Below are 27,777 nucleotides of genomic sequence, written 5' to 3' on the forward strand. Positions count from 1 at the left end.
CTAAACGGGGGATGGCTGATCCTTCAGTGCATGGGCTCAAAATTCTAAACGGGGGATGGCTGATCCTTCAGTGCATGGGCTCAAAATCCTAAACGGGGGATGGCTGATCCTTCAGTGCATGGGCTCAAAATCCTAAACGGAGGATGGCTGTTCCTTCAGTGCATGGGCTCAAAATCCTAAACGGAGGATGGCTGTTCCTTCAGTGCATGGGCTCAAAATCCTAAACGGGGGAGTGCTGATCCTTCAGTGCATGGGCTCAAAATCCTAAACGGGGGATGGCTGATCCTTCAGTGCATGGGCTCAAAATCCTAAACGGAGGATGGCTGTTCCTTCAGTGCATGGGCTCAAAATCCTAAACGGAGGATGGCTGTTCCTTCAGTGCATGGGCTCAAAATCCTAAACGGGGGATGGCTGATCCTTCAGTGCATGGGCTCAAAATCCTAAACGGGGGATGGCTGATCCTTCAGTGCATGGGCTCAAAATCCTAAACGGGGGATGGTTGATCCTTTCGTGCATGGGCTCAAAATCCTAATCGGGGAGGGGTGGCTGATCCTTCGGTGCATGGGCTCAAAATCCTAAACGGGGGATGGCTGATCCTTCAGTGCATGGGCTCAAAATCCTAAACGGGGGATGGCTGACCAGTGCATGGGCTCAAAATATTGCTTCAAGCTTAGATATCCGCTAACATCCACTACTAACATTAAAAAAGTAAGGGAGGCAACCAGTCAGTATAAATCATACTTTGGATTTGAAAATATCGGGAAACGTGCATTGTCAAAAAATTATTGCTATGTACCTACTATGTGATACTTTTTAAAGTTTCGACTTTATAAAAATGTATTAAACAAAGCACGTCTACAGTATATGGCCATACTTACATTGTATTACAATTTGTAAGTCAGCATTTCATATTTTAATTTACTATATATTCCATTGAAAAAACAATTTTTATAAAAATTTATTGCGAGTTCAATTTCGTCCCAATTTTCATGATTTCTTCATCTATTATGCAAAACTGTTCAAATTTTTCCTTTTCCTATATATGATGTTAAGCACGTTGTCATACCATGATTATTGAGAATAGTTTACGAAATCATCAACCTCAAAACACTATAATTTCTCAACAAATTTCTGACGTCAAATTTCAATTTTGCATTCGACATGTGGTTTCACTGCAACATCTACAAAGTTATTTTGAAATTGTGTGAAGAAATTTATTCAATTTTTTTTTTTTTTTGGTCGTTTGGTTTTTTTTTTTCTTTTCTTCTTCTTAAAAATGAGCATAACAAGTAATGCTGCAATGTTATTGTTTTTTTTCTTAAAAGGCATTTTTCAATGAATATATATATATATATATATATATATATATATATATATATATAGTGAAAGAAATGAAATGTTAATTCACTTATGGCCATGTATTGTACACAAAATGAATTTACACGGAGTAGACACAAGTTGCAATATTCCGGATATCGTTCTAGTGTTCGGAACCTATTTTTGAATAGGAAGCTCAGAGTATTTCCGATGCGTTGTAATGCATAATCATAATCAATGATCGATTAATTAATCTTATTTTATTCGTTAAATAAGTGTTGAATAAGCTGAAGCAACATTGAAGATACACCTACACAGGTAAATTAAATCCTGGTGATACTCAATAACCTTTAATCTGCTTATGTGTAACTCAGTTACAAACTGGAGGGGAGAAAATGCAACGGACTAGACCGGGATTCGAACCCGGGCCCCCGGCCTGAATCTCTAATACTGTCGTGTGCTCTACCAACTGAGCTATCTGAACGAAATTGTCTGACCTCTACACTCCTCCCTCCTTAAGTGTCTTCACTGACACATTGAAGACATCAATCCAGGATCTTAATCCCCCGGCAGGCATTTTCACCTGTCAGCTCTAGGGGGTGGTCATGGTCTATGGCATCAAATGCAACAGGAAGGGATAAAATGCAACAAACCAGACCGGAATTCAAACCCTGACCCCCAGAATCTCTAGTCAGGTGCCACGTGCTCTACCAGCTGAGCTATCTGGTTACCGGCGATCTGTGGAAACTAGGTGGTACTGGGGAATCATCAATGTTCGTGGGGGATTGATGTTCACGGATTTCGTGGGTCACTCTTACCCACGAATTTACGTGTCCTCGAACATTTTTTTTAAACCAAGTAGAGTTATCTCTCCTAGTGACATTGTATTGCTTACCCACGAGCATTGGCCCCCTCGAATTAAAATGATTCCAGAGTATGTTATATTCGGTCTCTCCCCCTCGTTTCCATTCACGCCTGTATAAAGTATGTGGGAGATGTTCACAGCATCAGTCATGCTTCGGTTGATATTATTTCAGTTTACATTTTATATGAATCATCCAAAAACTTGCCTAAATCAATCCATGAATGATTTTTCCACAAATAAATTCAACTGATGCCATTTATTTTCACACTTAATCAATATTTGTATATAGACATGATAGATAATATCCAAAAACTTACAAAATGAGGTGACACATGCGCTAAAGTTATCGTTTATTATTGACAGCAGAAAAGATGTATTATTTGAAATGATGACTATTTATCATCAAATACTTGCATACTATATCTGTTTTAGTGTCTTTTTTTGTTTCAAATTCATTAATTTGACTCTCATTATTTGTAATTGTTTTCTTCCAGTTGACAGAAACCTAAAGATCTTGAATTTATCTGATAACGGCACAACATTTTCCCTTTGGTGGACAATGGCTGAATCAGAAACGAACGAACAAAGCGACAATTTTGAACTACATGGATATGATGTAAACACTGTATCAGAAAACAATAACAAGACAGAAACCTCTGCAGAATACAAACCTTTCAAATGCCATGTATGTGCCGAGGAGTTTCAGAAAATAGGAGAAATCGAAGCTCATCTCAAGGCACACACAGATTACAAGCCTTATAAATGCGATGTTTGTGGAAAATCGTTTGGTACGCTGTTTGTAAAACGGCAGCACATGAGAACCCACACAGGAGAACGACCATTTAAATGTGAAATGTGTGACAAAGCCTTCAGCACAATTCATGAAAACCGCCAGCACTTGAGAATACACACGGGTGAGAAACCCTTTTCTTGCGACGTCTGTGGAAAAGTTTTCAGTCATATTAAGAACGCTCGTCGTCATATGAAAGTCCATACTGGGGAAAAGTTGTATAAATGCGACGTGTGCGGAAAAGATTTCCGGGAGCTCAGTTCTCTCCGGTCACATTTTCTAATTCACACAGGTGAAAAACCATTCGAGTGCAAACTTTGCGGAAAGGGGTTTACCCAGTCATGTAACCTGTTGAGTCATATGAAAGTTCACACAGGTGATAAACCTCATAAATGTGAAATTTGTGGAAAGGCATTTATTTGGCAGACAAAGTTACGAAGTCACATGTTGACTCACAGTGGGATGAAGCCATACAAGTGTGAAATTTGTTGGAAAGATTTCGTGCAGTCATCTGATTTGCAGACTCACATCTCGCGAACACACTCAAACAAAAAACCTCACCCTTGTGAGGTATGTGGGAAAGCCTTCAGAAATCTGTACGAGCTTGGAAGACACACCCAGGTACACAGGAAAGACAAGCCTCATGTTTGTGACTTCTGCGGAAAAACTTTCAAACAAAAACTGAATCTTCAAGAACACAGAAGAATTCACACTGGAGAAGAGCCATTTAAGTGCAGCGTTTGTCAAATGACATTTAGAAGTTCCAGTCACAAATGGCGGCATATGAAAACGCACATCAGTGAACAGTCTCACTGTGAACAATTTCATTGTGAACATGTTGACCTTGAACCACATAATGGTGAACAAGTCAACTTTGAGTCACATAATGGTGAACAAGTCGACTGTGAACCACACAATGGTGAACAAGTCGACTGTGAAACACTAGCACGTGAAATCAATGATTCCTTTGAACTTGTAGGTCTGTCAACTAACATGACCAGTGGATGACATCTGTGTCATGACAGTCTCTTTGAACTAATTGGTTGCCACATCATTTTCAATCTGTTAATCATGACAAATGTGTGTTCATTGTGATTGGTACAAAATAAAATATACGCGTTTCCAGTTTCCCGACCTTACCTACGTTTTTGCTGCCAACCCTAAATATTTTATTGACAATATTATTCATTTAAATAAAAACCCAGAATTTTCAGAACATTATTTTCTTCTTTTTGTGTTAGAATTTCTCCGGTTTAAATTTTGAGTACTACTGATTTTCAAAATGATAGAAAAGTAGTGTTGAAAAATCAGGAAAATTTCATAATCGATCATAATCGGAAGAACTGTTTCGATCAATGATCGATATAATCGGTATTTACATGTAGTTAATAAATGTTTATTATTTTTGGAGTTATTTCTATTTAGTTTTATGGATATATGTGTAGCATACACACTAGCTGGTGTCACTGAATTTCCAATTTTCAATGTGGAGTCCACTCTGACTCTCCCCCGCACAGTTCTCAATATAAAAGGGGGATTAACAGTCAGATGAATCTCTGATTAGATATTAATTAGTGTACAAGCGACAATCGATTATGAAAAATAGAATCGATAATCGGAATCGAAAAGCCAAAAACGATCAACAATCGATTGTCGGTGACAATCGTTTCATCACTTAGTATTGGAAAGTATTTGTAATGCATCTACACCTGTATTCAAAGGCCACGTTCCCTAAAGCAATATATGGAGGGAGCGCTGTATAATGAAATCAGGATGATGCACTCCATAGAACACAAAGCGTCTGACATTGTTTGATACTAGTGCTTTTACCCATGTTCATTCTATCCATAACTTAACAAGTCCAGAACAGTACTGAAAGTCGATGTCAGCATGAACTGCAATCTACTGTTGTATTGGAGAGGAGAAAATTTTGGGTTGGATCGGAAATTGAACCCTGGACCCCTGCATTACTAGTTGGGTGATCTAACCACTGAATTATCCAGGCTGATATCCATGGTCCTTATAGCCCCAACTACATTCCTCCCTTCTTCAATTTGTCTTTGCCGTCAAAGACACACAGCCCAGATTCTTTGGCATGACAACCTGCAGTGCAGGGGTGCTCACAGCACCAACTGTAGTACTGGAGATAAGAAAATTTTGGCTGGACTTGGAATTGAACCCGAGACCTGCATTACTCGTCAGGTTAACCACTGAGCTATCCAGACCATCTAAATACGACCTGTAGTGTTATTGTGATGTCACAAAGGACTCATTAAACTGACATCATGTCAAGAGACATTGATGAACTTTGTAGACATGGAGAGAGTGCTAGCAGTAAAACATTGTTTTTATGGAGTGCATCATTTTGATTTTCTTCAACTATTCATAATCATCTGTACCAAATCAACTTTCACTGTGGGTGTGTTTGTGTACATGACGTGGGTTTGTTTTTATATGTGATGTGGGTGTGTTTTTGTGTGATGTGGGGGTATTTGTATGTGGATGTGTTTGTATGTGTGATATGAAATGTCTTTGTATGTGTGATGTGGGTGTGTTTGTCTGTGATGTGACCATGAGTGTTTGTATGTGTGGTGTGCTTGCATGTGTAATATGGGTGTGTTTGTGATGCAGATGTGCTTGTATCTGTGATGTGGGTGTGTTTGTATGTGTGGTGGGTGTGTTTGTATGTGTGATGTGGGTGTGTTTGTATGTGTGGTGGGTGTGTTTGTATGTGTGATGTTTTTGTATGTATGTGTGATGTGGGTGTGTTTGTATGTGTGATGTGTTTGTATGTGGGTGTGTGTGCATGTGTGATGCAGGTGTGTTTGTATGTGTGATATTTTTGTGATGTGGGTGTGTTTGTGATAGGATGTGTTTGTATGTATGTGTGATTTGCTTGTATGTGTGATGTGTTGGTATGTGGGTGTGTTTGTATGTGTGATGCGGGTGTGTTTGTATGCGTGATGTGGGGAAAATTATTCCTCTACATTTTTGCAGCATATAACACATTCCTGACAAGAAAAATTTGATTTTCATGATGAGTTCAAATATTTTTCTCAGTTCATGACCAAGCACAAAATTATTACTCTATCTATTGATCGAATATATGTAAACAACTTTATTTACGGCAACTTCAATCATCGGCCACATTCAGTGTAGTCCTCAATACTGGTTGTTGTATGTAACTTGCTTTTGATAAGAATATGTTACATACTTCCACCCTTGGAAAAGTCTTAAAATTTTTAGAAAAAAGTAGGGATTTAATTATGAAAACATTATTTCACTTGGGAAAGCTTCTGTCTTGACAGTATATTACTGGACAAATGAAAAAATGGTGTCAATATCAAGTGAAATATGCACTGGTACAAATGTCACGCTTTTTAATCTGATTTTGTCGATGGGTATACCTCTTAAATGATATGAATCAACTACTGGAACAGCTTTTGAAAATATATATCAAAATGTCGAACGTCTAGTCAAACCATAAATATAAACAGCACTACTTACCTTGTGCCAGTATAACATATTTGAGAGTTTGACAAGAAATTATTTACAATTTCCCTTTGGTGAATTCAGGACAAAAGAAGGGATGGGTCGTCCGATAATTTGACAATCTGTTTGTTTGTGTCGTTGGTCATTTTAGTGCTTTGTATAATTTTTTGTATTTGACCTTGTATCCATGTTGTGGATCCGACACTTTTAGGTATCGGGTGTTGTTGGAACTTAGTGCTGTTATATATATATATATATATATATATATATATATAATCCAAATAGAAAGAGTTGATATCACAAAGTCAAAATAATTCAATAAAAAAATCAGGAAAATATACAGTTCCAAAATATATTTAAATCACTAGCGCTTTCTGGATTTTAACATCCATCCTCAGGTGAATACAAATTTTAAATAATGAATACAAAGTTGTTTATCTTAGAGACGTCTATTGTGACGTCATGATAGTCTTTGCGAGGAGGGAATACATACATGACGTCATAATACAAAAAATTCGGGAAAGGTGACTTGGACAAAATAAGCATGAACATTAACATGATAAAAGTTGATGAATTAAGAGGTTTAACAATCAGAATTGATTAAAGTTTGTTTAGTTTAGGAGAAAACAGTTTAATGAAATAATTTTCTTTAGCAAGTCTCATGGATGTTGATTCTGTTTTAAGTTTATAAAATGGAAATACGCTGTAGTTGCCTCTAGCACAGTTGTCAAAGTGTTCGCTGCATGGGGTATTTCTTGTACTGGGATCGTTAATTTGTTTGCGATGGACACGCATCCTCGCTGTTAGTTGTGTTCCGGTTTGTCCAATATATTCCTCGCCAAATAATGCAGTATAGTAAGTAAGAAAATTATTCCCTCCTCGCAAAGACTATCATGACGTCACAATAGACGTCTCTAAGATAAACAACTTTGTATTCATTATTTAAAATTTGTATTCACCTGAGGATGGATGTTAAAATCCAGAAAGCGCTAGTGATTTAAATATATTTTGGAACTGTATATTTTCCTGATTTTTTTATTGAATTATATATATATATATATATATATATATATATAATATATAAAACATCAATTTCAAGTACATTGTTTATATGTATATTTATATACATATTGTATCATAATATTAAAAAGCATCAAAAGAGATGTACAATGTATTATTATAGTTCATGATGAATTGAACATTCACATATAAAATTTGTTAATTATGTATTAATTGACAAATCTAGAAGTTATGGAGCTATATATCACACATTTTTCCTACAGCCTTTTGACTCATTGCGTTCATCTCGTGTGTGAGTTTTTTCATGGGTTTTGAGATTGATGAGCTGATTAAAGGCTTTTCCACAATCCACACATGTGTATGGTTTTATACCAGTGTGGATCATCTCATGCCTCCTCAAATGTGAGTGTTGCAGAAACGTTTTGCCACATGTGTCACATGCGTAGGGACGCTCGCCCGTATGTGTCCTCTTATGTGTCTTAAAGTACGTTAACGAATTAAAATCCTTCCCACAAATGTCGCAGAGATACAGCTTAACACCGGTGTGTGTCGTCATGTGCTTGTTTACATTACACTTACGAATGAATTTCATGCCACACACCTCACATTTATACGGCTTCTCGCCGGTGTGTATCCTCGTGTGGCGCCGGAGAGCATCCGCCGCGCGGAATTTCTTATCGCACACTTCGCAAGGAAAGTTTCGCTCATTCGTGTGCGTTATCTTGTGTAGAACTAAACTCTGCTTGGTCGACAGAACTCTCCCACACACATCACAGATAAACTTTTTTAAGCAGTTTGACTTTCGATGTTGATACAGCTGCTGTTCGTACATAAACGCCCTCTCGCAAAGGTTGCAGCTGAAGGGTCGACTCTGAGTGTGAGTCAACACATGAAGCTTCAGGCTCGACGACCGACTAAATCCCTTTTCACATAACTTGCATTTAAATGGCTTGTAATTTTTGTGCTTTCTTAAATGACGGTTGTGTTCACGAAGGCGAGAAAAGGAGTCTCCGCAGGCAACACACTTAAACGGTTTTTCCTTGGAATCGGGATGTTTCCTTCGGAAATGAATTCGCAGGGTTGACGTTTTGACGTACTCCTTTGGACAAAGATGACATTTGTAGAGGTAGGGGTGCTTTTCCCCAGTGTGGACTCGCATATGATTCTTCAAGTTTGAAGACGTACAGTAGGATTTATCACATAACGAACAAATAAAAGGTTTCTCCTTGGAAGAAGTTTCCTCCAAAATGTAATTGGAATCACGGGCAGATTTCTTTTTCTTTGAGGGGACGCCTTTTGCAGAATTTTTACCGCACACAAGATACAAGCTCTCATTGGACAGCTGGTCGCTGTCAATTTCCGTCTCTGAATCAGAGCTGTGGTCCCTTTTGTTTGAACCATCTGATTCTTCACCACTTTCATTTGAGTCGTCCAATTCTTCACCACTTTTGCACTGAGAACTATTGAAACTCTCTCTTGAATTCTCTTCATCTTCTGAGTTCTCTCTCTCTTCATCTTCTAAGTTCTCTCTCTCCTCATCTTCTGAGTTCTCTCTCTCTTCAGTAGTGAGTTCATCATTTCCGTCCTCCGAGGACATCTTGAAAATCTTGTGTGCTGAAAGTTTGACAGGGGACAGAAGCATCGACTACAAAATAAATCCCTGTGGACACCACATCATTGAGCTGAAATGGGAATCTCTTCCAAATCTGAGAACAAAATAAAATACTGCTTGTGAATCCTAAAATAATCATTCAGACATTACAAACATGTCAAAGAGTTTGAGAATCTAAATACATTGAACGATTAAAAGTGGAATGCATGCACACATACAGGGAAAAAATTATCAATTCATATACTGTTTAAATGGATGGATGGATAGATTAGATAGATAAATGGATAATGGATGGATGCCAGGGTGGGTGGGTGAGTGGATTAAATAAATAGATAGCTCCTTAATCCTCTTACAGTTTTGCTTTTATCACTTTGAGACTAATATTCATTTATAATATTCAAAGCACTGGTACACAAGTTTGATAAATCAAGTCAAAAGCCTGAACTACAAGCAGAGGACGGAATGTTTATCTGTTCGATAAATTGTTTCTTGGTGGTTCTTCATGAGAGTATTTCTATTGAATTTCAATACCTATATTTCTGTACAGAACTTCCAACCCCTATTCTTGCCCCATCTTGGTTCAATGAATGATAATTTGAATACATTTCAATCTTCATTACTTAAAGACATGCATGTGCAAAACAATTCTCAATACAAATAATTTTTTGTGACATTTCACGTACAATTCACTTGCATTTAATCTTGTTTCTACAAAAAAATCTTAGGATATATCACCATGTCTGTTTTAATGTTTGATAGTTCCTGGTTGTTATTTTGATAGTACCTGTTTGTTGAAGTAAAAATGTAAATTCAGCTCTTACATATTACAGTAAGTTGTATAAATCACTGTAGCAAATATAGACAGAACAATCTTTAGTATGATCGGGTATCAAACCAGGTACCTTTGCAATTTAACCACTGAGCTACCCAGGTCGGGATACAAATTTCTTATAATAGAATTATCTTATATGTGTGTGACCAGTCAACAGGGGATGCTTACTCCTCCTAGGCACCTGATCCCACCTCTGGTGTGTCCAGGGGTCCGTGTTTGCCCAACTATCTATTTTGCATTGCTTATGGGAATTATGAGATTCATCACTGCTCGTTATCTTCACCTTTCATTACACTTGATTACCTTACACCAAAAAAATCAAGTTTGAATAAAAATGGTGTATTTGGTTGTTGTTTTTTTTAAGTTAAAAATTTGTAAAACTAACAAATAGATTACTGACTAATTGTACCACTAACAAATGGATTTCTAATTTTCCATTAGAAATACTGTCTGCCCAAGTGAACTAAAACCCACAAAAAATGTGTATTTAGGCCCCATTTGTTTTTATATCAATAACATTTGCCCTTCTTTACAACATACAGACAATGACACATATCATTCATTCTAGATACTGTGCTATAATCATACAAATAATTTCTCATCCAATATTAAATTAAACGATCCACAAACATTAAGATTTCTTTTCAGTGAAAATAATTTCTATTTTAATAATATATTTGGCCAATCCTGCATCCAGCCACTTCTATCTGTTCTGTGCTTTCTGATTAACAGTCTATATAAATGTGTAGGGCTTGTTACATGATGTACCTTATTACAATACCAATACTGGTTACTGCCTTAAAATTTGACAAAAGTATTTGTGTTTTTAAAATATAAATTAATGTGTAATTTGAATCCTGTTAACTACAATGTCAAGGAAACTGTGAATTTGTGACCCATCAAACAAGTGCATCACTAACAGACAATTAAAACTTAATTAAAATCTCACTAATACGAAGATCTGAAGACATCCAGTATAAGGTCACCTCCAAATAACTTTGTATTTGCAATATCAGATCATCGTACAGCGTAACAGCAACATCAGAATATTGAAGCGGATTTTACAGATAACACTAGCAGACAATCATTGCAGGCAGTGACTGTTACAGAGATATCAGAATATCGGAGTGGATTGTACAGCGATATCAGAATATCAGAGCGGATCATACAGCAATATCAGAATATCCGAGCGGATCATACAGCGATATCAGAATATCGGAGCGAATCATACGGCGTAACAGCGACATCAGAATATCGGAGCGGATTGTACAGCGATATCAGAATATCCGAGCGGATCGTACAGCGATATCAGAATATCCGAGCGGATCGTACAGCAAATCAGCAATATCAGAATATTGGAGCGAGTCGTACAGATAGCACTAGCAGACAGTTATTGAAGGCAGAACTAGTCATTCCAAAACCCTGTTAATCAGTTTTTCTCGACATAATCTTATCACTAAAGGATAAAATGCAATATTAGGCCTTATTTACATTTTGAATGTTTTTACCTTCGGTATCTTTATCAATTATTAAAATTATAGTCATTTCCTTGTGAATGTGAACGGTGTGTGCATGAATCTTCATAAAGATAGTGCAACTATTTTAATGACTGGGAATTCTGACAAAATTGAAAGTAAAATGATGCACTTCATAAAAAGCATGCAGGCATGAAATTTCGCAGTATTTTCAAAAACGAAATTGATTTCTTAAATGAAGATCTTTGTTGTTGACGTTGTAGTTGATCATAATATATAATATCACAGATGTCTATTCACCAATACCACAGAAGCTGATGTTTGGAATGTATCAAATGTATGCAAAATTATTAATAACAATATTTTTTTTTACAAGTATATGTTGGTGCATATGTACAGTAAAACAAGTAACTATATACATTTGCTATATAATTTCTTTTGTGAACAATGAAAGGGAAGGAGGAAGGGGTGTGTGTGTGTGTGTAATCATGTCCACAGGTCCTCAGTGGGTATGGAGCGCCAAGTTAACATAAGACATGTTCCATGAAAAATGCTTGTATTGACTCCCATTGGGAATGTCTTTTCAAAGTGCCAAACTGTGGTAATTTTTTGTGGTAACTAAAAATATTAACACTCAGGATCAAGAAAATGTAAAAAATAAAATTATAAAAGTATTCTTTCACTTTTAATTTCATTTTTTTAAAAACGGTTGCTAACATCACATTTTTATGACGGAACACTTGACGGAAAATGACATTAGCAATTAATAAATCTTCTGTTTACTAAACAAGTTATGAAATTATTTAACTACATGGCTCTCTTAATGAAAGGTTAAATGTAATCTATATACATTACATCGAGACCAATGTTTGTTGTGCTTTAATAATGACCCAGAATCTTTTATTTTCTGTCAATGCTAATGTCAGTTCTTGACGGAACTTTTTTATGCTAATGTTATTGTTTGACGGAACAAAACCTTGTGGAACTTTTTCGCAGTGATGTAAATCATGATAAGACTATAAATAGTTTCCCATGACGAGTTTTTATTGCAATAAAATAGTCTTTGAATTCATAAACCGGTAGTTTGACGTACGATTTAGTACAAATAGAACGATTTCTTATGCTAACGTCACATGTTGCTAACGTCAGCAATTTTGACAGAAAGTCTATCGCTTGAAGTTTTACACAAGTCTAGATACTTCTTTCACTCAACATGCCATGCAATTGGAAAATCCCATTACAACGCCCCTTGCAGGGAGAGTTGTAATAATAACAAAGAACCACAACTCTTACAAGGGTTTGGTAAAGAAGTGTGCTAATGTCACATTGTGCCGAGTAGAATTTGACAGAATGATGTTAGACCAAATATCAATGTAATTTCTTAAGTCAGATATTTTGTTTAAAGAAGATAAAATCTGTTCCACAATTAGATTATGACTTTTAATACTTAATTCCAGAAAAATAATCAAAGCAAATTGTTTTGCAGTACATCTCTATGTACATATGTCCATTAGTGCTAACGTCAGTATGTTTGACAGAACGAAAGTTACAAAAACTGTTTACTTTGAATTTACTTTTGTATAATTTGTTTTCATAAATAGTTTGCAATTTTTTTATAAAGATTAAGTAAAAGTACATACATTTTATGTTACATTTTTTTCACCCCTTGTTTTCTTATATAAGTTGAAATAAAGTATCCGAGAAGTTGGGTACCACTTCTCACGGGAGTTAATTCTGTCAATTTTTCTCATATTTTGAACATTCATATACCAAAATAATTTTAACAATTTATGTGTGGCAAAATATTTTTGATTTTATAATTAACTCTAGTCCATTCAAGTTTGTAATTAACAACATTCTTTACTTTTTAAGCATATTTATCTTTAAATACGGAGAGGAAAAAATTGACGGACATTTATGCTAATTTGGTGGAATTTGTCATAAACTAAAATAACTGAAGATATCTTTGATTATTTGAAGATATTTAATATCATCAATTCAATCGTTGCATGCAATAACTGAATTGATGAGTGCATCAGAGGGATGTAATTATTGCTCACAAGATTTAATTTGGAGCGCAGTATAAATTACTTGATGATTTCTTTAATTCAATTGAAGATATCTTCAATTATTTACAACACTTTTGTATTTGCAATTTGTATTGAATTATTGCTCTCTTCATCTGAATTGAAGCTTGCGTCAATTTAATTGTTAATATCGTCAATTCCTTTCACTAAGAAGAGAGCAACGATACAGCTTCCTCCCAAACATCATCAGAGACTGGAATGCAGTACCCCCAGATATCATCGACAAACTGAAAGACTCCAAAGAACCAGTAGTCACTTTCGCTGACATAGTGAAGAGTGGCTCCATGTAAATTTTTTTGCTACTTGACGCTCGCGCGGTGTAACAACGTCGAGAGATGTATCACCGTAACCTATCAAGATCAAGATTCAATTATATCGCTCAACAATTAGTGCAGTTGCTATCAAAAATGCAATCAATGTGCACCATAATTAAGAATTGAAGATATTAATTATTTGAGGAGATCTTTAACTGGATTATTGCATGCATCAAATGAATTGATGATTATCAGATATCTTCAATTAATTGAGTTGATGTTTAATTTGGTGTTCTTTAGCAGCGATCTGCACCTGTGTTCATATAATTTCACACGATCAATCCGACATTTGAGCTGCCACAAAATCAACGAGTAAACTTTTCACTTAACAAAAACGTACGCTGCATTTAGATTTATGCAAAATATCGGGAGCTAGACGAAGCATAAAAACATGTTGGGACAATCCGCGTTTTCCCCATGTGTTGACATCCTAGGCCTATAAATAGATCTATTTTAATCAAAGTCGAAATACAATTGAGAAATGTCATTTAGAAAAAAAAATCATAAACCGAATTCCTTTTTAACATTTTCAAGATAATCCGCATTTGAGCAATTCCTCCGATTAGGCCTATAGTAACCGATCGCGATACGCGATTTTGAAATTGGAGAAGAAATCAGAAATGCAGAGCGACAACTGACATGTGTTCGTCTGTCACGCAATATCTAGACATGATTTTATCAATACAGTTTCACTGAAGTATACAATGCAATTAACATTGCTGGTGACGATGCAGCGTTCTATGTTACAAGATTTCTACAACAATCACTTACAAGTTGAATCACTGTGCAGAAAGTACATTCGTGATAGAATTATTTAAACTTCGAACCCGGTGTAAATTATACACCGCCGGTGCGACCGTTGGAACGAATGAATCATGGAATCAGTGGCGGATTTAAGGGGGGGGGGGGGGGGTACCCAGATTTTTATAATACAATTGACAAGTTTTTTTTCCAGGAGAACTCGTACCCAGATATTGATGGGTACGACTTCTCTTGGAGAACTCGTACCCAAATTTCTGGGTACGAGTTCTCCTGGGTACGGGTTCTCGTGGGTACGAGTTCTCTTGATACCCTACCTGTGTGGTGGGTTGGTAATTTCGTTGCTCAGGGTGTTTATTCTGTTCACAATCCCGTATAAATTGGTGTAAAATACCGTAAAAACTTTCTTGGTCATGGGGAGGATTGTACAGTCAGCCATGTCTAATTTCAACGAGGCTGGATATTTGGACTGACGCCTCTTCCGAATCTCAGACCAGTGTCGCACAAAGTGACCCGGGAAATCTTGCCTGAACCTGGCCGTTTGTTGCGATTAAAATGGGTTTTTCTGAATAATCCTTGTCCGCTTCAACTTTTCGCCTTCAAACATCCTATTAACTCCCTATCACAATTAAACATGTATTTCTTACCTTTACACAGTGTAAATCCCACAGTAATTAAATAAAGTTGATAATGTATGTACCAAATATAGCACATTAAGTAAATTGTTTGATTCACTCATTACAACATACATGTAAGGTTGTGAGGTACTATTCTCTAACTTAAAAAATGTAAAACTTTGATACTTTTTACACAACATAGTAAATAACTGAATAACTGCATCACACGATTTTATAAACAATTCTAAGTGTTAAAAAACTATCCTGTACGTTACTATTCGTTATGTTGTATATATATATGACGTGCAATCTCGCTTTTATTTTTAAGAATAAAATTAAGTCTTATATTCAATGAACATTCACGGTGGACCATCGTGACCATGGTGAAACGATTCAGTGCTTTCCGTGCGATATGATTTAGACAAAGGAAACTTCTATCGAATTTAGCTGTACATAGTCAACTGTGAACTTTGCCTGAGAATTCCAGTGGCGAATTTAGAAGAGAGAGAGAGAGAGAGAGAGAGAGAGAGAGAGAGAGAGAGAGAGAGAGAATTGTCCTCACAAAATGTCCTTACAATTACGTCCTCATAAATGTGACATACAACATATGTGAAAGATGTAATCCGAAATATAACCGACGTTTTCCTAACTTTTTTTCTTCTTATTAATTTTTTAAAAATGATTTTGATGTTCTCCTGGACATCACGGTAAATATCAAAATAAAAAAAAACAAAAAAAAACAAAAAACAAACAAACAAAAAAAAAAAAAAACCAAAAAAAAAAAAAAAACCCAGGAAAATGTAAGATATATCGGACTAGCGAAATATGTAGATACAAAATATTAATGAGGACAAGTGATTTGAGGACTTGTAAGACTTTTATAATATTCTCTCTCAAAAACCCCTTCTTTTTTTTTTTCATAATTCGAAGGAGAGTATTAAATAAACTTCAATCCCTATAGTTATACCTTTTGCCTTTAGAATAATATATGTGTGTATTCTCTTCTACACACATGAGGACGTCCTCACCTAGTGATTTTGGTCGGCGAGAGAGAGAGAGAGAGAGAGAGAGAGAGAGAGAGAGGCGACTATTAGAATATTTTTATGTATAAGTTGTCTTGCCCCGAAATTTTCATTATGAACTTCCGTTCGAGAGTCCTCTTGAATTCTCATCGTTCGATAGGGTAAACACACGAGGCTTTTCAGAATCGATAAATCACGTCATCTTCCACCATGCATTTCTGACATTGATTATGGGAGTTGCAGCAGACGTTATTTGAAGACATTTGGACACAATCCATAAGTATTCAGGACGAAAGGCAACACCCTTCTGTTTAATACCATTATACATTCCACAGAAATTTTGATTCTGAAAAAAATCACGATTCTTGGGCCGGTTTTGTGTTCATATTAAGAGGTCATCTCTGCGCTTGAATTATAATGCCAGGCTGATGAGATCGTGTATATATATTTATTGATGAGATCGATGCATAATTAGATTCATAGACAATAGGAGACTAATACCACGGATTTGTCCAGGTGAAAGATGACGACGCCAGCAGACGAGTGTGGTATCAAAGTAGTATGCAGGATCCGGCCCTTGAATTCCTCGGAGGAAAAGGCTGGTAGTAAATTCGTCGTGAAATTTCCTACTGAGGATTCCATCAACTGTGGGGTAAGTGTTTCTTCCTTGAAATGAATGGGTGTTAGACACATCGATCACAGGTAAAAGCCTCCCATTCATACACATCGAACACAGGTAAAAGCCTCACATTTAGACACATCGATCACAGGTAAAAGCCTCACATTTAGACACATCGATCACAGGTAAAAGTCTCCCATTCATACACATCGAATACGGCTAAAAGCCTCACATTTAGACACATCGATCACAGGTAAAAGCCTCACATTTAGACACATCGAACACAGGTAAAAGTCTCCCATTCATACACATCGAACACGGCTAAAAGCCTCACATTTAGACACATCGATCACAGGTAAAAGCCTCATATTTAGACACATCGAACACAGGTAAAAGTCTCCCATTCATACACATCGAACACGGCTAAAAGCCTCACATTTAGACACATCGATCACAGGTAAAAGCCTCACATTTAGACACATCAAACACAGGTAAAAGCCTCACATTTAGACACATCAAACACAGGTAAAAGCCTCACATTTAGACACATCGATCACAGGTAAAAGCCTCCCATTCATAGACATCAAACACAGGTAAAAGCCTCACATTTAGACACATTGAACACAGGTAAAAGCCTCACATTCATACACATCGAACACAGCTAAAAGCCTCACATTTAGACACATCGAACACAGGTAAAAGCCTCCCATTCATAGACATCGAACACAGGTAAAAGCCTCACATTTAGACACATCAAACACAGGTAAAAGCCTCACATTTAGACACATCGAACACGGCTAAAAGCCTCACATTTAGACACATCGAACACAGGTAAAAGCCTCCCATTCATACACATCGAACACGGCTAAAAGCCTCACATTTAGACACATCGAACACAGGTAAAAGCCTCCCATTCATACACATCGAACACGGCTAAAAGCCTCACATTTAGACACATCGAACACAGGTAAAAGCCTCACATTTAGACACATCGAATACAGGTAAAAGCCTCACATTTACACACATCGAACACGGCTAAAAGCGTCATATTTACAGACATCGAACACGTCTAAAAGCACAGAGTTCGAAATTACCTCATGTCCGTAAGTCCAAGACTAGTAAAAAACGTGTCGGACTAGTAAACTCTTTATAGCACTAGTAAGTCCGTATGGACTAGTAAAAATCCGGAAATCAATCTTGAATTGGTTAAGATTTTAGCAAGATTTGTCTTGAGGGTCTCTTAGATGTTTGAACTTATGGTCGATTACCTGCATGGTTAAGTGTCTATGACATCCTGATCTTCCAAACACATGGTGTGCCTTTGAGACCGCCGTTCTTTGAACGAGCACAAATTCCTATCGATTCTGAACGCCGACTACGCATCACGAGAACAAGTTCGAGGTGCAAGAACTGCAAGTAGTGTGATCTAAGAACATGCACGTTTGTGCGCACATGTTCTCGTCATTCATGACTCTAACACAGGAGTTAGTAACACTATGGCACATGGCTTGGTCAATCAAGTGAATTTTATTGACTTAATTGATAAAATTTCAAACTCCTGTGACTCTTAAGAACTGGGCACGAAAACAACCTGCAACCCTATATGTTCCTCAAGGAATCAAAAGGCACATTAAGTCGAGTTGCGGATTGTAAAAAAGCGCATAATTATGTGGTACAGCAGGGAAGAGTTGTCGATGCTCTCTTGTTTCACCATTTCTGCAGTATTAATGATATAATAACATCCCAATTAAACATTACAGCCTGGCATACCTGTAGCAGGTGCAGCATGGAAGACCACTGGGTTTAAAAAAGTTCAATCTTGAAAAGTTTCCTGGAAAATGATGTTGAATAACATTTTGTTACGTGACAGCTAGCAGCACGGATTGTGTATCACTATGGAAACGTGATTAAGGCAGATTCATCACTCTGAGGCATAATACAAACACGTTAATAGAAAAATAACGCTCGGGAGTTTTTTGTTTGTCATGTAATGAGTTACCTCCCATTGCTCCTGTCCATCATGAAGTACTGCGAGGTACTCTTTCCTTTTAATAATAACTCAAACAGGTTATTTTGTTTTGTTATTTTGTGTCAACTCCCTCACTTCACACTACGTGCACCACAGATTCCTGATGGTACACCAAAATGAAAACAAATGTTTGTTTTATATAAAAGCTTACCTGGTCATGTTAATTCAGGAAAAGTATTTGTCTTTGGAAAAGTGCGAAAAATTGTGCACGTCAATAAAAATCCCTCCCAAATATATAAACATAACGTCAAAGTGACCAGTGATTTTTTTGGGGCCAAAATGCCACCGATATTCGGCTGTTTCCCCTCACTAAAATTATCTATTTTTTCCCAATTATATATATATGTTTTTCCCAATTTCAAATCCAGGGAAATTAGGCCATTCAAAAAATGGGTTACCGTATATTGCTGACAAAGAGTAAATACGGTTTTTTTTTTCTTCAGTTTTATTCTCCAAACCACTGCACATGCAAAAGGTTTTGTAAAGAATATATGTAAAACAATAGAGGCATCCATATAAGCAGATATGCAGCAAAGTATATAGTTTCCAGATACACATTAAGCCATATTATTGACAATTTAATTTGACCGCTATTATATGTAGGGTCAGGCTAATAACAGGAAGTGGCCAACAGTATACTAGGGTTTTACTAAAATCCGAAAAATACAAAGAGGAGAGAGCTGAGACATTCTGGAAACTTGATTATTAATATAGTATTTACAAGATTATGGGTACAAATGCTGGTGAATTAATAATTCATTACTTTCTTTATGAAATTAGACAATAAGTATTTCTTAGAAAAAATAAATAATACAGTACACGACACGAGTTTTATACACCCCACCGTGGAAAGACCACGGTGGAAAATCCACGGAGATACACCGTGTCCTCCGTGTTCCACGGTGTGTGTTATTTGCGAATACACTCAGCTGCTAAGAGCTTTGTTCTGGCCACGGGCGCCTTGCGGGAGATGTGAAAATGTGCCGCAGGCCAAATAATCAAGATAAGGGTGGAATTTTAAGAAAAGAAAAAATGTCAATATTTTCCCCCCTGATACTTGTATTGTTTTTCAGCATATTGAGCCGATTCCAACGATACCAAACACTTTATATTATGTTTTTAAGAAAACCTGGTTTTGACTTTTTTTCTTTTAGTCTTCTTTCTTCATTAAAATATTCTTAAATTATATGTTTAAATAATGCGTACTTGCAGGCAATTCCTGTTTTCAATGCGAATTAGTATATTCAGTAAATGAAAAACACACATGTACAACATGTGATAGGGATATTTAATAATTACTGATGTGCTCTCTCTCTCTCTCTCTGTGACAAATGCGCTGTTTAACATAATTACCTCCATCATATTGTGTTGATATGCATCTTGACAAATATAACTTGATCCAATATAGAAATTAGAGCATTGTCGATGATTAACAAATTGGAATTAATTTATTACGTAATTAATAGAATCAAAAATACAAACCATCGAATGATTTATTTTTAAAATCCCGAGTTAATTACATTTGACCGAGATTTATGTTCGATGTACTTTGATAGAGGTTTTCATAAAAAAAAAATGTTCATCGGTAGTGTCTGGATAATGCAATGATTTTTGTATAATAAGTATATACCATGCAAATTCCTAGGGTCTTTCTCACAGTATAACTAAATTACGGTTAGCTAGTTTGGGTTTTGACTTCTCATGAAAAATGTGAAATATATTGGGTCGACGCGATATCAGATCTAGTCTAAGATCACGGGTATCTTATGCCGACCCAATATATTTCACACTTTCCGCAAGAAGCTAAGCACTTCTGTTGATTTCAAATACACGGATTAGCTGACCCCCATTGTTCTACTGAGGCGAAAACCCCTTCGAATTTGCATGGAATGTACAAGTTATACACAGGTCATTGTTATAGTCATACATCATAGTACCGCTAACCCGACAAACATTTTTTTTTATTTTGAATAAGTTATTGAATGACGAAGTATGACCAAACTGCAGATTGAACTTTATAGAGCCCCGTGCTAACATTACTTATATTTTTCAATGTATCAGAAGGGGTATGTTGCTGGTTATTTAGTTGTGTAAAATTCTTGACAAGCAATAAAATAACAACAAAAATGGTGCTTAAATTGTCCGATTACGAAAACCTTTCAAGTTTTCAAAGTACACCCTCTCCGATTCTACGTGCTTGTAATCAATATTTAAGGATGTAAATCCTCGGTGTCAAATGCAACTAGTTCATGAAAAAAAAATAAATAATATAAATATAAACAGAAATGACTTAACGATTATTTGCTTTTATTCTTATACGCTATCGATTATTAAAATCTTTAATTTAATCTTTAGATGCATTAGATAATGAAAGCAAGAGAGAGAGAGAGAGAGAGAGAGAGCATTGGTAATCATTAATTATAATATTCATGAATGTTTGCACCTTCATAATACATGTTAATGCAAGCGGACTATCTAGGCTTTTTTTTCATCTTCGTTAGCCGAGATTTTTCGTGCACGAAGGCACAGTTGACTCAAAACCCATTGCTAGCGGAGATTAGATGAATTTTACCCCCGTATTATGTTATAACTGACCAAAACCTAGTACGTTTGTTTTACAACTTTCATTCAGAAGACGCGCAAGTTATTGAGTTACTGAATAAACGAGAAAACGTCTGCATTTTTATTTCAATCGTTGTCAACTCTTTACTTTGTGATATTTCAAGACTACATGTACTTAATTCAATTTATTGGATCTCATCACCATTATGCAATGGTATACAAAAATATAAAGACAAAAAGCTGTTATATATACATTTAGTAAATAATACATGCATGTAATAAAGTATTTATCAAGTTAGAAACAAAACCTAAAAAAAAACGTGTTATTATTAATGTGAAGTATGGGCATTCTAATGAAATTTTCTTAATGAAAGTACGGAGTTTTCTAAAGGTTTGTTTAAAAGTAAAGATAGTTTTAATATTTATTTGTTTAAGTGATAAAAATTTGATTCTTTGCTCACATTGCTTCACAGTTGAGTACATAATGAAATTCATATCCAATGTAAACATGTACATGTATATAGCTGACCTTAATTACATATTCCTAAATACAATGAAAACTTTACGTAAAAATAAACTATTGTTTATGGTACACATTTCTTTGAACTGCTGTTTATCAAATTGAAATTACTGGCATGTGATTGTCGTTGTTCATGACCCTTCTTTTATTTGGTGAAATTGTGCTGCAAGTGCCGTGAAACAATGTACCGACGAGTGGTAGGAATAACACAGGTGTTTATATACAGGATGTCGAGAATTTGGGCATTTCATAAAAAGGTGTGAACGTCTGCAGGGAAGCCTACATACGGATATGAACCGAAAACACCAACGTATCATTTAACAACAATTACAAGAATTGAATGATTTATAGCTAATTTCTAAATAAGTAATGGGGTGAGGGCATGTATGCTGGCCAAGCGAAAAGGTTTTTTGGGTGTATCATGTCGGAAATTATGTCTTTGTTTTATCACACGGAGGTACACGGTGGCATCGACGGAGGTACAGGTGACATCCACGGAGATGCGCGGTGGCATCCACGGAGATCCTCCGTGGACTTCAATGTCTAGCTCGCACGGAAAAATAGGACTTCAAAGGTGCCGACCATTTTAAAGGTCCACCGTGTTTGGGGCAAATTTGTTCCACCGCGTTGCGTGGAACACGCATAAAACTCGTGTCGTGTACTGTATCTATACAAGGTATGACTTCCAATATATATTTAATGTTATATAATTTATTTTATGATTTTAAATCAGATCTTAAATAAACCTCAAAAAAAAAAAATGTTATTTGAATTTTATGCATCTTTACCATTTTAATTTACTATGAATGATTTTTCCCAATTTGAGGAAAATGTCACTAATTTTTCCTAATTCAAAAGGAGGGGTGATAGTTTGAAAAACAAAAAAAAATCACTGGTGACAAGAAAAATACTACTGGTTTAGACCTGCTGTGTGTCTTCTACCACAGCTGTTTACTCGAGTCTGCACACTACATCTTTTACATCATGGAATCCCAGAATACAAATTAATATATATGGACAGGAAATACAGAAAACTGAAGATTTAAGATGAAATCAGTGACTCTGTAAAAATAAAAAAGAATATATATTGAAAATGCGTAATTTTAAAAATTATATGTGTATATGTAAAATAACTTATGTGCATTATTTTTCAAATAATTTGTTTGTAGTATGCCCCTAACTGTTCACCATTTCATGTTACAAGAGACATGGTAGAGGCATTTGTTACTGTGTCTCTGTTAAGGTTTGAACCTGGGACTTCTAGCATACCAGGTTCAGTGTTCTTGAAATGTTTTATTTTTATTTGTCAGACATTTGAACTGATAACACTTATAAAATAGAGGATAATTCTCCTCTCTTTTGTTATTTTTAGCCGTTTATACCGATATAACAGCAATAAATGAGTTTTACAGACAACCTTTAATTCTATAAATGAATGCAATTTGAGTCAGCCTCCAAAAATCATCTTTTTTTCATAGACTAATTCATAGAATTTGTATGTAAGCATTGTTGTTGACTTTTGCAGGGAAAGCTGTTTGTTTTTGACAAAGTTCTGAAGCCCAATGTAACTCAGGAGCAGGTGTATGAAAATGCGGCAAGACCTATCGTAGCAGGTTTGTATTATATAGTTGTATTGTTACAAACTAATCTGTGATGCAGATCAGTATTGTTACAAACTCCTCTGTGATGCGGATCAGTATGATAGCTGTGTGATTGCTAGACTGCATCAATGTAAAGTCATAATGTACATCAATATTCACTCTTCTTCCAGATGTACTGGGCGGATACAATGGAACCATTTTTGCGTACGGACAAACATCTTCTGGAAAAACCCATACTATGGAGGTCAGAATCTTTTGAAAAGCAAACTCTTTCATATTTATTTTAAGATGATTGATTGACATAAACACAATTACTAGGGCTGAAATGATTCACTGAAATATCAATACTGTTCAATGTAAATGCTCAAATTTAATGTTCGATTCAAAAGGCATCTCGCTGTACGACAGTTTGGAAACAGTTTACTTTTGAAATTGTGACTGTGAATCTTAGCAATTAAATTTTTCTTCAAAGTTATTATTGGTTTCTTCTGTAAAATTATCGTATTAAAAATGTTTAATCATGGCATAAGTATTGCATTATGTAGCGAATTGTGAGGGGGGTGTATCGTTTCAGCGTAACAATTACAATAATTAGTAAAGGTCTTTAGTATACATAGTATATACTTATAATTTGTGTAGTTTTGGGTAGGTGACGTTATTTTGTTGATATAGATACATGTTTATGATAATTAACGCGAGTATGTACTTATAATTCTGTGTGTTAGTGTCTCTGAGTACTAGGAGTTTTGGGTAGGTGACGTTATTTTGTTGATATAGATACATTTACATGTATATATATGATAATTTAACGCGAGTATGTACTTATAATTCTGTGTATTAGTGTCTCTGAGTACTAGGAGTTTTGGGTAGGTGACGTTATTTTGTGATATAGATGTGATAATTTAACCTGAGTATGTACTTATAATTCTGTGTGTTAGTGTCTCTGTGTAGGAGTTTAGGGTAGGTGACATTATTTTGTTGATATAGATGTGGTAATTTAACTTATGATTCTGTGTGTTAGTGTTTCTGAGTAGGAGTTTTGGGTAGGTGATTATATTGATTGATCTCCATATGACCTTGACCTCAAGGTCAAAATTAAAGGTTTTTACAATGGATTCGTGTCAGGGCCATGACTTCTTTGTTCTTTGACATAGGCATACCATATTTGACACATGAGTGTATCACAATGAGACGATGTGTCGGATACTTTCATTACCTCTATATGACCTTGAACTTTGACCTCAAGGTCAAAATTGATTATAGGGTTTTGACATAGTCATACCATAAGCCATGGGTGTATCACCATGAGACTATGTGTCATGTACATTCATGACCTCTTTATGACCTTGACCTTTGATCTCAAGGTCAAAATTATAGGTTTATACCATGGATTTGTGCTCGGACTATATCTTCCATTTTCTTCTACAAATGCATACCATAATTTTACACTCAGGAAAGAGGTAATTTATACCTATTAACAACACCCTTTGGGAGATTGTGGTAAGCGGGGGGTATTCTTAGTGAGCATTGCTCACAGTACCTCTTGTTCCATTTGATACATGTATGAGGATTATTGTTACATGTTGTTCAGTGAAAAAGTTTGTGTACATTTAAATGCAAATTAGTGTTCATCAGTAATTGTATGAAGCTGTGCTCATTTAATTCACTTAGCACCGAATTGATTTATATTTAGATGAGTAAGATGAGGGAGAATGTTTTAAATTAGGTGTACTATGATTACATAATTGCTGTACATGTACAATTAAACCTTATTCATAGCTGCAGGAGAATGCAGATGAGTTTGACTCTGAAAAAAAAAACGTTCCTGAATTTTAAGATCTGCTGACTGCCTTCAAGATTCAAGTGTAGACAAAGATTTGAGTGTAGACAAAGATTCAAGTGTTGTCAAAGATTCAAGTGTTGTCAAAGATTCAAGTGTCAAAAAAGATTAGACAAAGATTCAAGTGTTGTCAAAGATTTAATTGTGTTTCCAATTTTTGTACAGGGTGTTCTCGGGGACACTAAAATGCATGGCATCATTCCTCGCATTGTACAGGACATCTTTAACTACATCTACGGCATGGAGGAAAACCTAGAATTTCACATCAAGGTATGTAGATCTAAATGTGACATGTCACTGAGGAAAACCTAGAATTTCACATCAAGGTACATAGATCTAAATATGACATGTCACTTAGGAAAACCTAGAATTTCACATCAAGGTACGTAGATCTAAGTATGACATGTCACCGAGGAAAACCTAGAATTTCACATCAAGGTACGCGTAAATCTAAATATGACATGTTACTGAGAAAAACCTAGAATTTCACATCAAGGTATGTAGATCTAAATATGACATGTTACCGAGAAAAACCTAGAATTTCACATCAAGGTATGTAGATCTAAATATGACATGTTACTGAGAAAAACCTAGATTTTCACATCAAGGTACTTAGATCTAAGTATGACATGTTACTGAGAAAAACCTAAATTTTCACATCAAGGTTCGCGTAGATCTAAGTATGACATGTTACTGAGAAAAACCTAGAATTTCACATCAAGGTACGCGTAGATCTAAGTATGACATGTTACTGAGAAAAACCTAGAATTTCACATCAAGGTATGTAGATCTAAATATGACATGTTACTGAGAAAAACCTACAATTTCACATCAAGGTATGTAGATCTGAATATGACAAGTTACTGAGAAAAACGTAGAATTTCCCACAAAAAGTTATTTTATTTTGTAATTCAGAATTTTGTGGCAAATCTGGAGAGGGGTCATTTTAGCCATATCGAGGCCTCCACTTCTCACCTCCCACCCCCTTTCTTCTGTGTAAAAGGTATAAACGTGGGTCACAACTACCCACACCCCTGCCCCCTTAAAAATTTTGTTTGTTCTGCCACTGCTTTGGTTGATTGATGAATTTAATTTTGCATATAATATATACATTTAACTCAGTCAAAATGTTTTTTCACTCTGCTTTTATGCCAGAATGATAATTTCTTTCGTGATTTAATCCACACGTCTATGATTTTTTATGTATAATAATATATATGTCCCGGGACGTGCGTTTTCAAGTTCTTAGTTTTAAATGGTTTATTTCTGTTTCAGGTTTCTTATTTTGAGATCTACATGGACAAAATTCGAGATCTCCTCGATAGTAAGTTGTAATTTATTCGAGATCTCCTTGATAGTAAATTGTAATTCTTAATCTACTGTTAACATGATAAATATGCCAGGACCAAAATAAGGTCATGAAATTACCATGAGTTTTTTTTAGGTCACCTGAATTCATTCAGGTGACCTATTGCTATCTGTTTTTGTCCGTCGACGTGCGTTGTGCGTTAACATTTGAACATTTTCAGCTTCTTCTCTGAAACCCCTGAACCAATTTCAACCAATTTTGGCATATAGCATCTGTGGGTGGAGGGGAACAAAAATTGTGAAATTCGTGGTCCCTGCCCCCCTGGGGCCTGAGGGGTGGGGCAAAAACCATCAAAATGAGTGTAATTTTAAAAAATCTTCTTCATTACTCCTGGACATCAAGAAGTCAAACTGTGGGCATAATTATAATGAACGTTGAGCCCTCTACCAAAATTGTGAAATTCATGGCCCCTGGGGCAGGGGTTCTTGTGTTAGGGTGGGGCTCTATTGGTCATATAGTGAAAATGTAGAAATTCTTTGAAAATCTTCTTCTCTGTCTCTGGGTATTAAGTAGACAAATTAATAGCATGGTAATGATGAGCAAGGATGCCTCTTTATAACCCCCACAACAAGTTGTGGAGGGTATACTGGAATCGGGCTGTCCGTCCGTCCGTCTGTAGACGCAATGGTTTCCGGGCTCTAAAGCATTATCCTTTCCACCTACCATCACCATATCATATATATGGACTACCCATGGGATGAAGATGTTCCCTATCGATTTTGGGGTCAAAAGGTCAAAGGTCAAGCACACTGGACATTGAAGTAGCAATATGGTTTCCAGGCTCTTAAGCGTTATCCTTTCCACCTACAGTCACCATATCATACATATGGACTACCCATGGGATGAAGATGTTCCCTATCGATTTTGGGGTCAAAAGGTCAAACGTCATGCGCACTGGACATCGAAGTAGCAACACTCAGAAAAGAGGTAGTTTATACCTATTACCAACACCCTTTGGGAGATTGGGTTAAGCAGGGGGTATTCTTAGTGAGCATTGCTCACAGTACCTCTTGTTAAAAATTGTGAAATTCATGG

The 27,777-nt window shown here is 36.0% G+C and overlaps 3 protein-coding genes across 4 annotated transcripts in view; 2 read left to right on the top strand and 1 right to left on the bottom strand.

The window, feature by feature from the left end:
* Positions 1–1,152: 1,152 nt before the first annotated feature.
* LOC125666123 (zinc finger protein OZF-like) lies at positions 1,153–4,376 on the top strand. The gene is made up of 2 exons (XM_048899229.2): positions 1,153–1,635; positions 2,677–4,376. Exon 2 carries the CDS (start codon positions 2,742–2,744, stop codon positions 3,978–3,980), a length of 1,239 nt encoding a protein of 412 aa, XP_048755186.1. The 5' UTR covers positions 1,153–1,635; positions 2,677–2,741; the 3' UTR covers positions 3,981–4,376.
* Positions 4,377–7,565: 3,189 nt separating this feature from the next.
* On the bottom strand, positions 7,566–14,624 carry LOC125666124 (zinc finger protein OZF-like). Its single transcript, XM_048899230.2, has 2 exons — positions 14,576–14,624; positions 7,566–9,190 (listed from the first exon to the last, which is right to left on the bottom strand). Exon 2 carries the CDS (start codon positions 9,124–9,126, stop codon positions 7,729–7,731), a length of 1,398 nt encoding a protein of 465 aa, XP_048755187.1. The 5' UTR covers positions 9,127–9,190; positions 14,576–14,624; the 3' UTR covers positions 7,566–7,728.
* Positions 14,625–16,366: 1,742 nt separating this feature from the next.
* Positions 16,367–27,777, top strand: part of LOC125666125 (kinesin heavy chain-like) — a 50,657-nt gene continuing 39,246 nt past the window's right edge. The window contains exons 1-6 of one of the 2 annotated variants that reach the window (XM_056151376.1): positions 16,367–16,498; positions 16,719–16,854; positions 23,458–23,545; positions 23,704–23,777; positions 25,539–25,643; positions 26,649–26,697. In XM_056151376.1, coding sequence (XP_056007351.1) covers positions 16,726–16,854; positions 23,458–23,545; positions 23,704–23,777; positions 25,539–25,643; positions 26,649–26,697 — 445 coding nt within the window. In that variant the 5' untranslated portion in view covers positions 16,367–16,498; positions 16,719–16,725. The remainder of the gene's footprint in view (positions 16,499–16,718; positions 16,855–23,457; positions 23,546–23,703; positions 23,778–25,538; positions 25,644–26,648; positions 26,698–27,777) is intronic. The other variant, XM_056151377.1, reaches the window with a different exon arrangement.

This window comes from Ostrea edulis, chromosome 10 (genome assembly GCF_947568905.1).
Source record: "Ostrea edulis chromosome 10, xbOstEdul1.1, whole genome shotgun sequence".
NCBI lineage: Eukaryota > Metazoa > Mollusca > Bivalvia > Ostreida > Ostreidae > Ostrea > Ostrea edulis.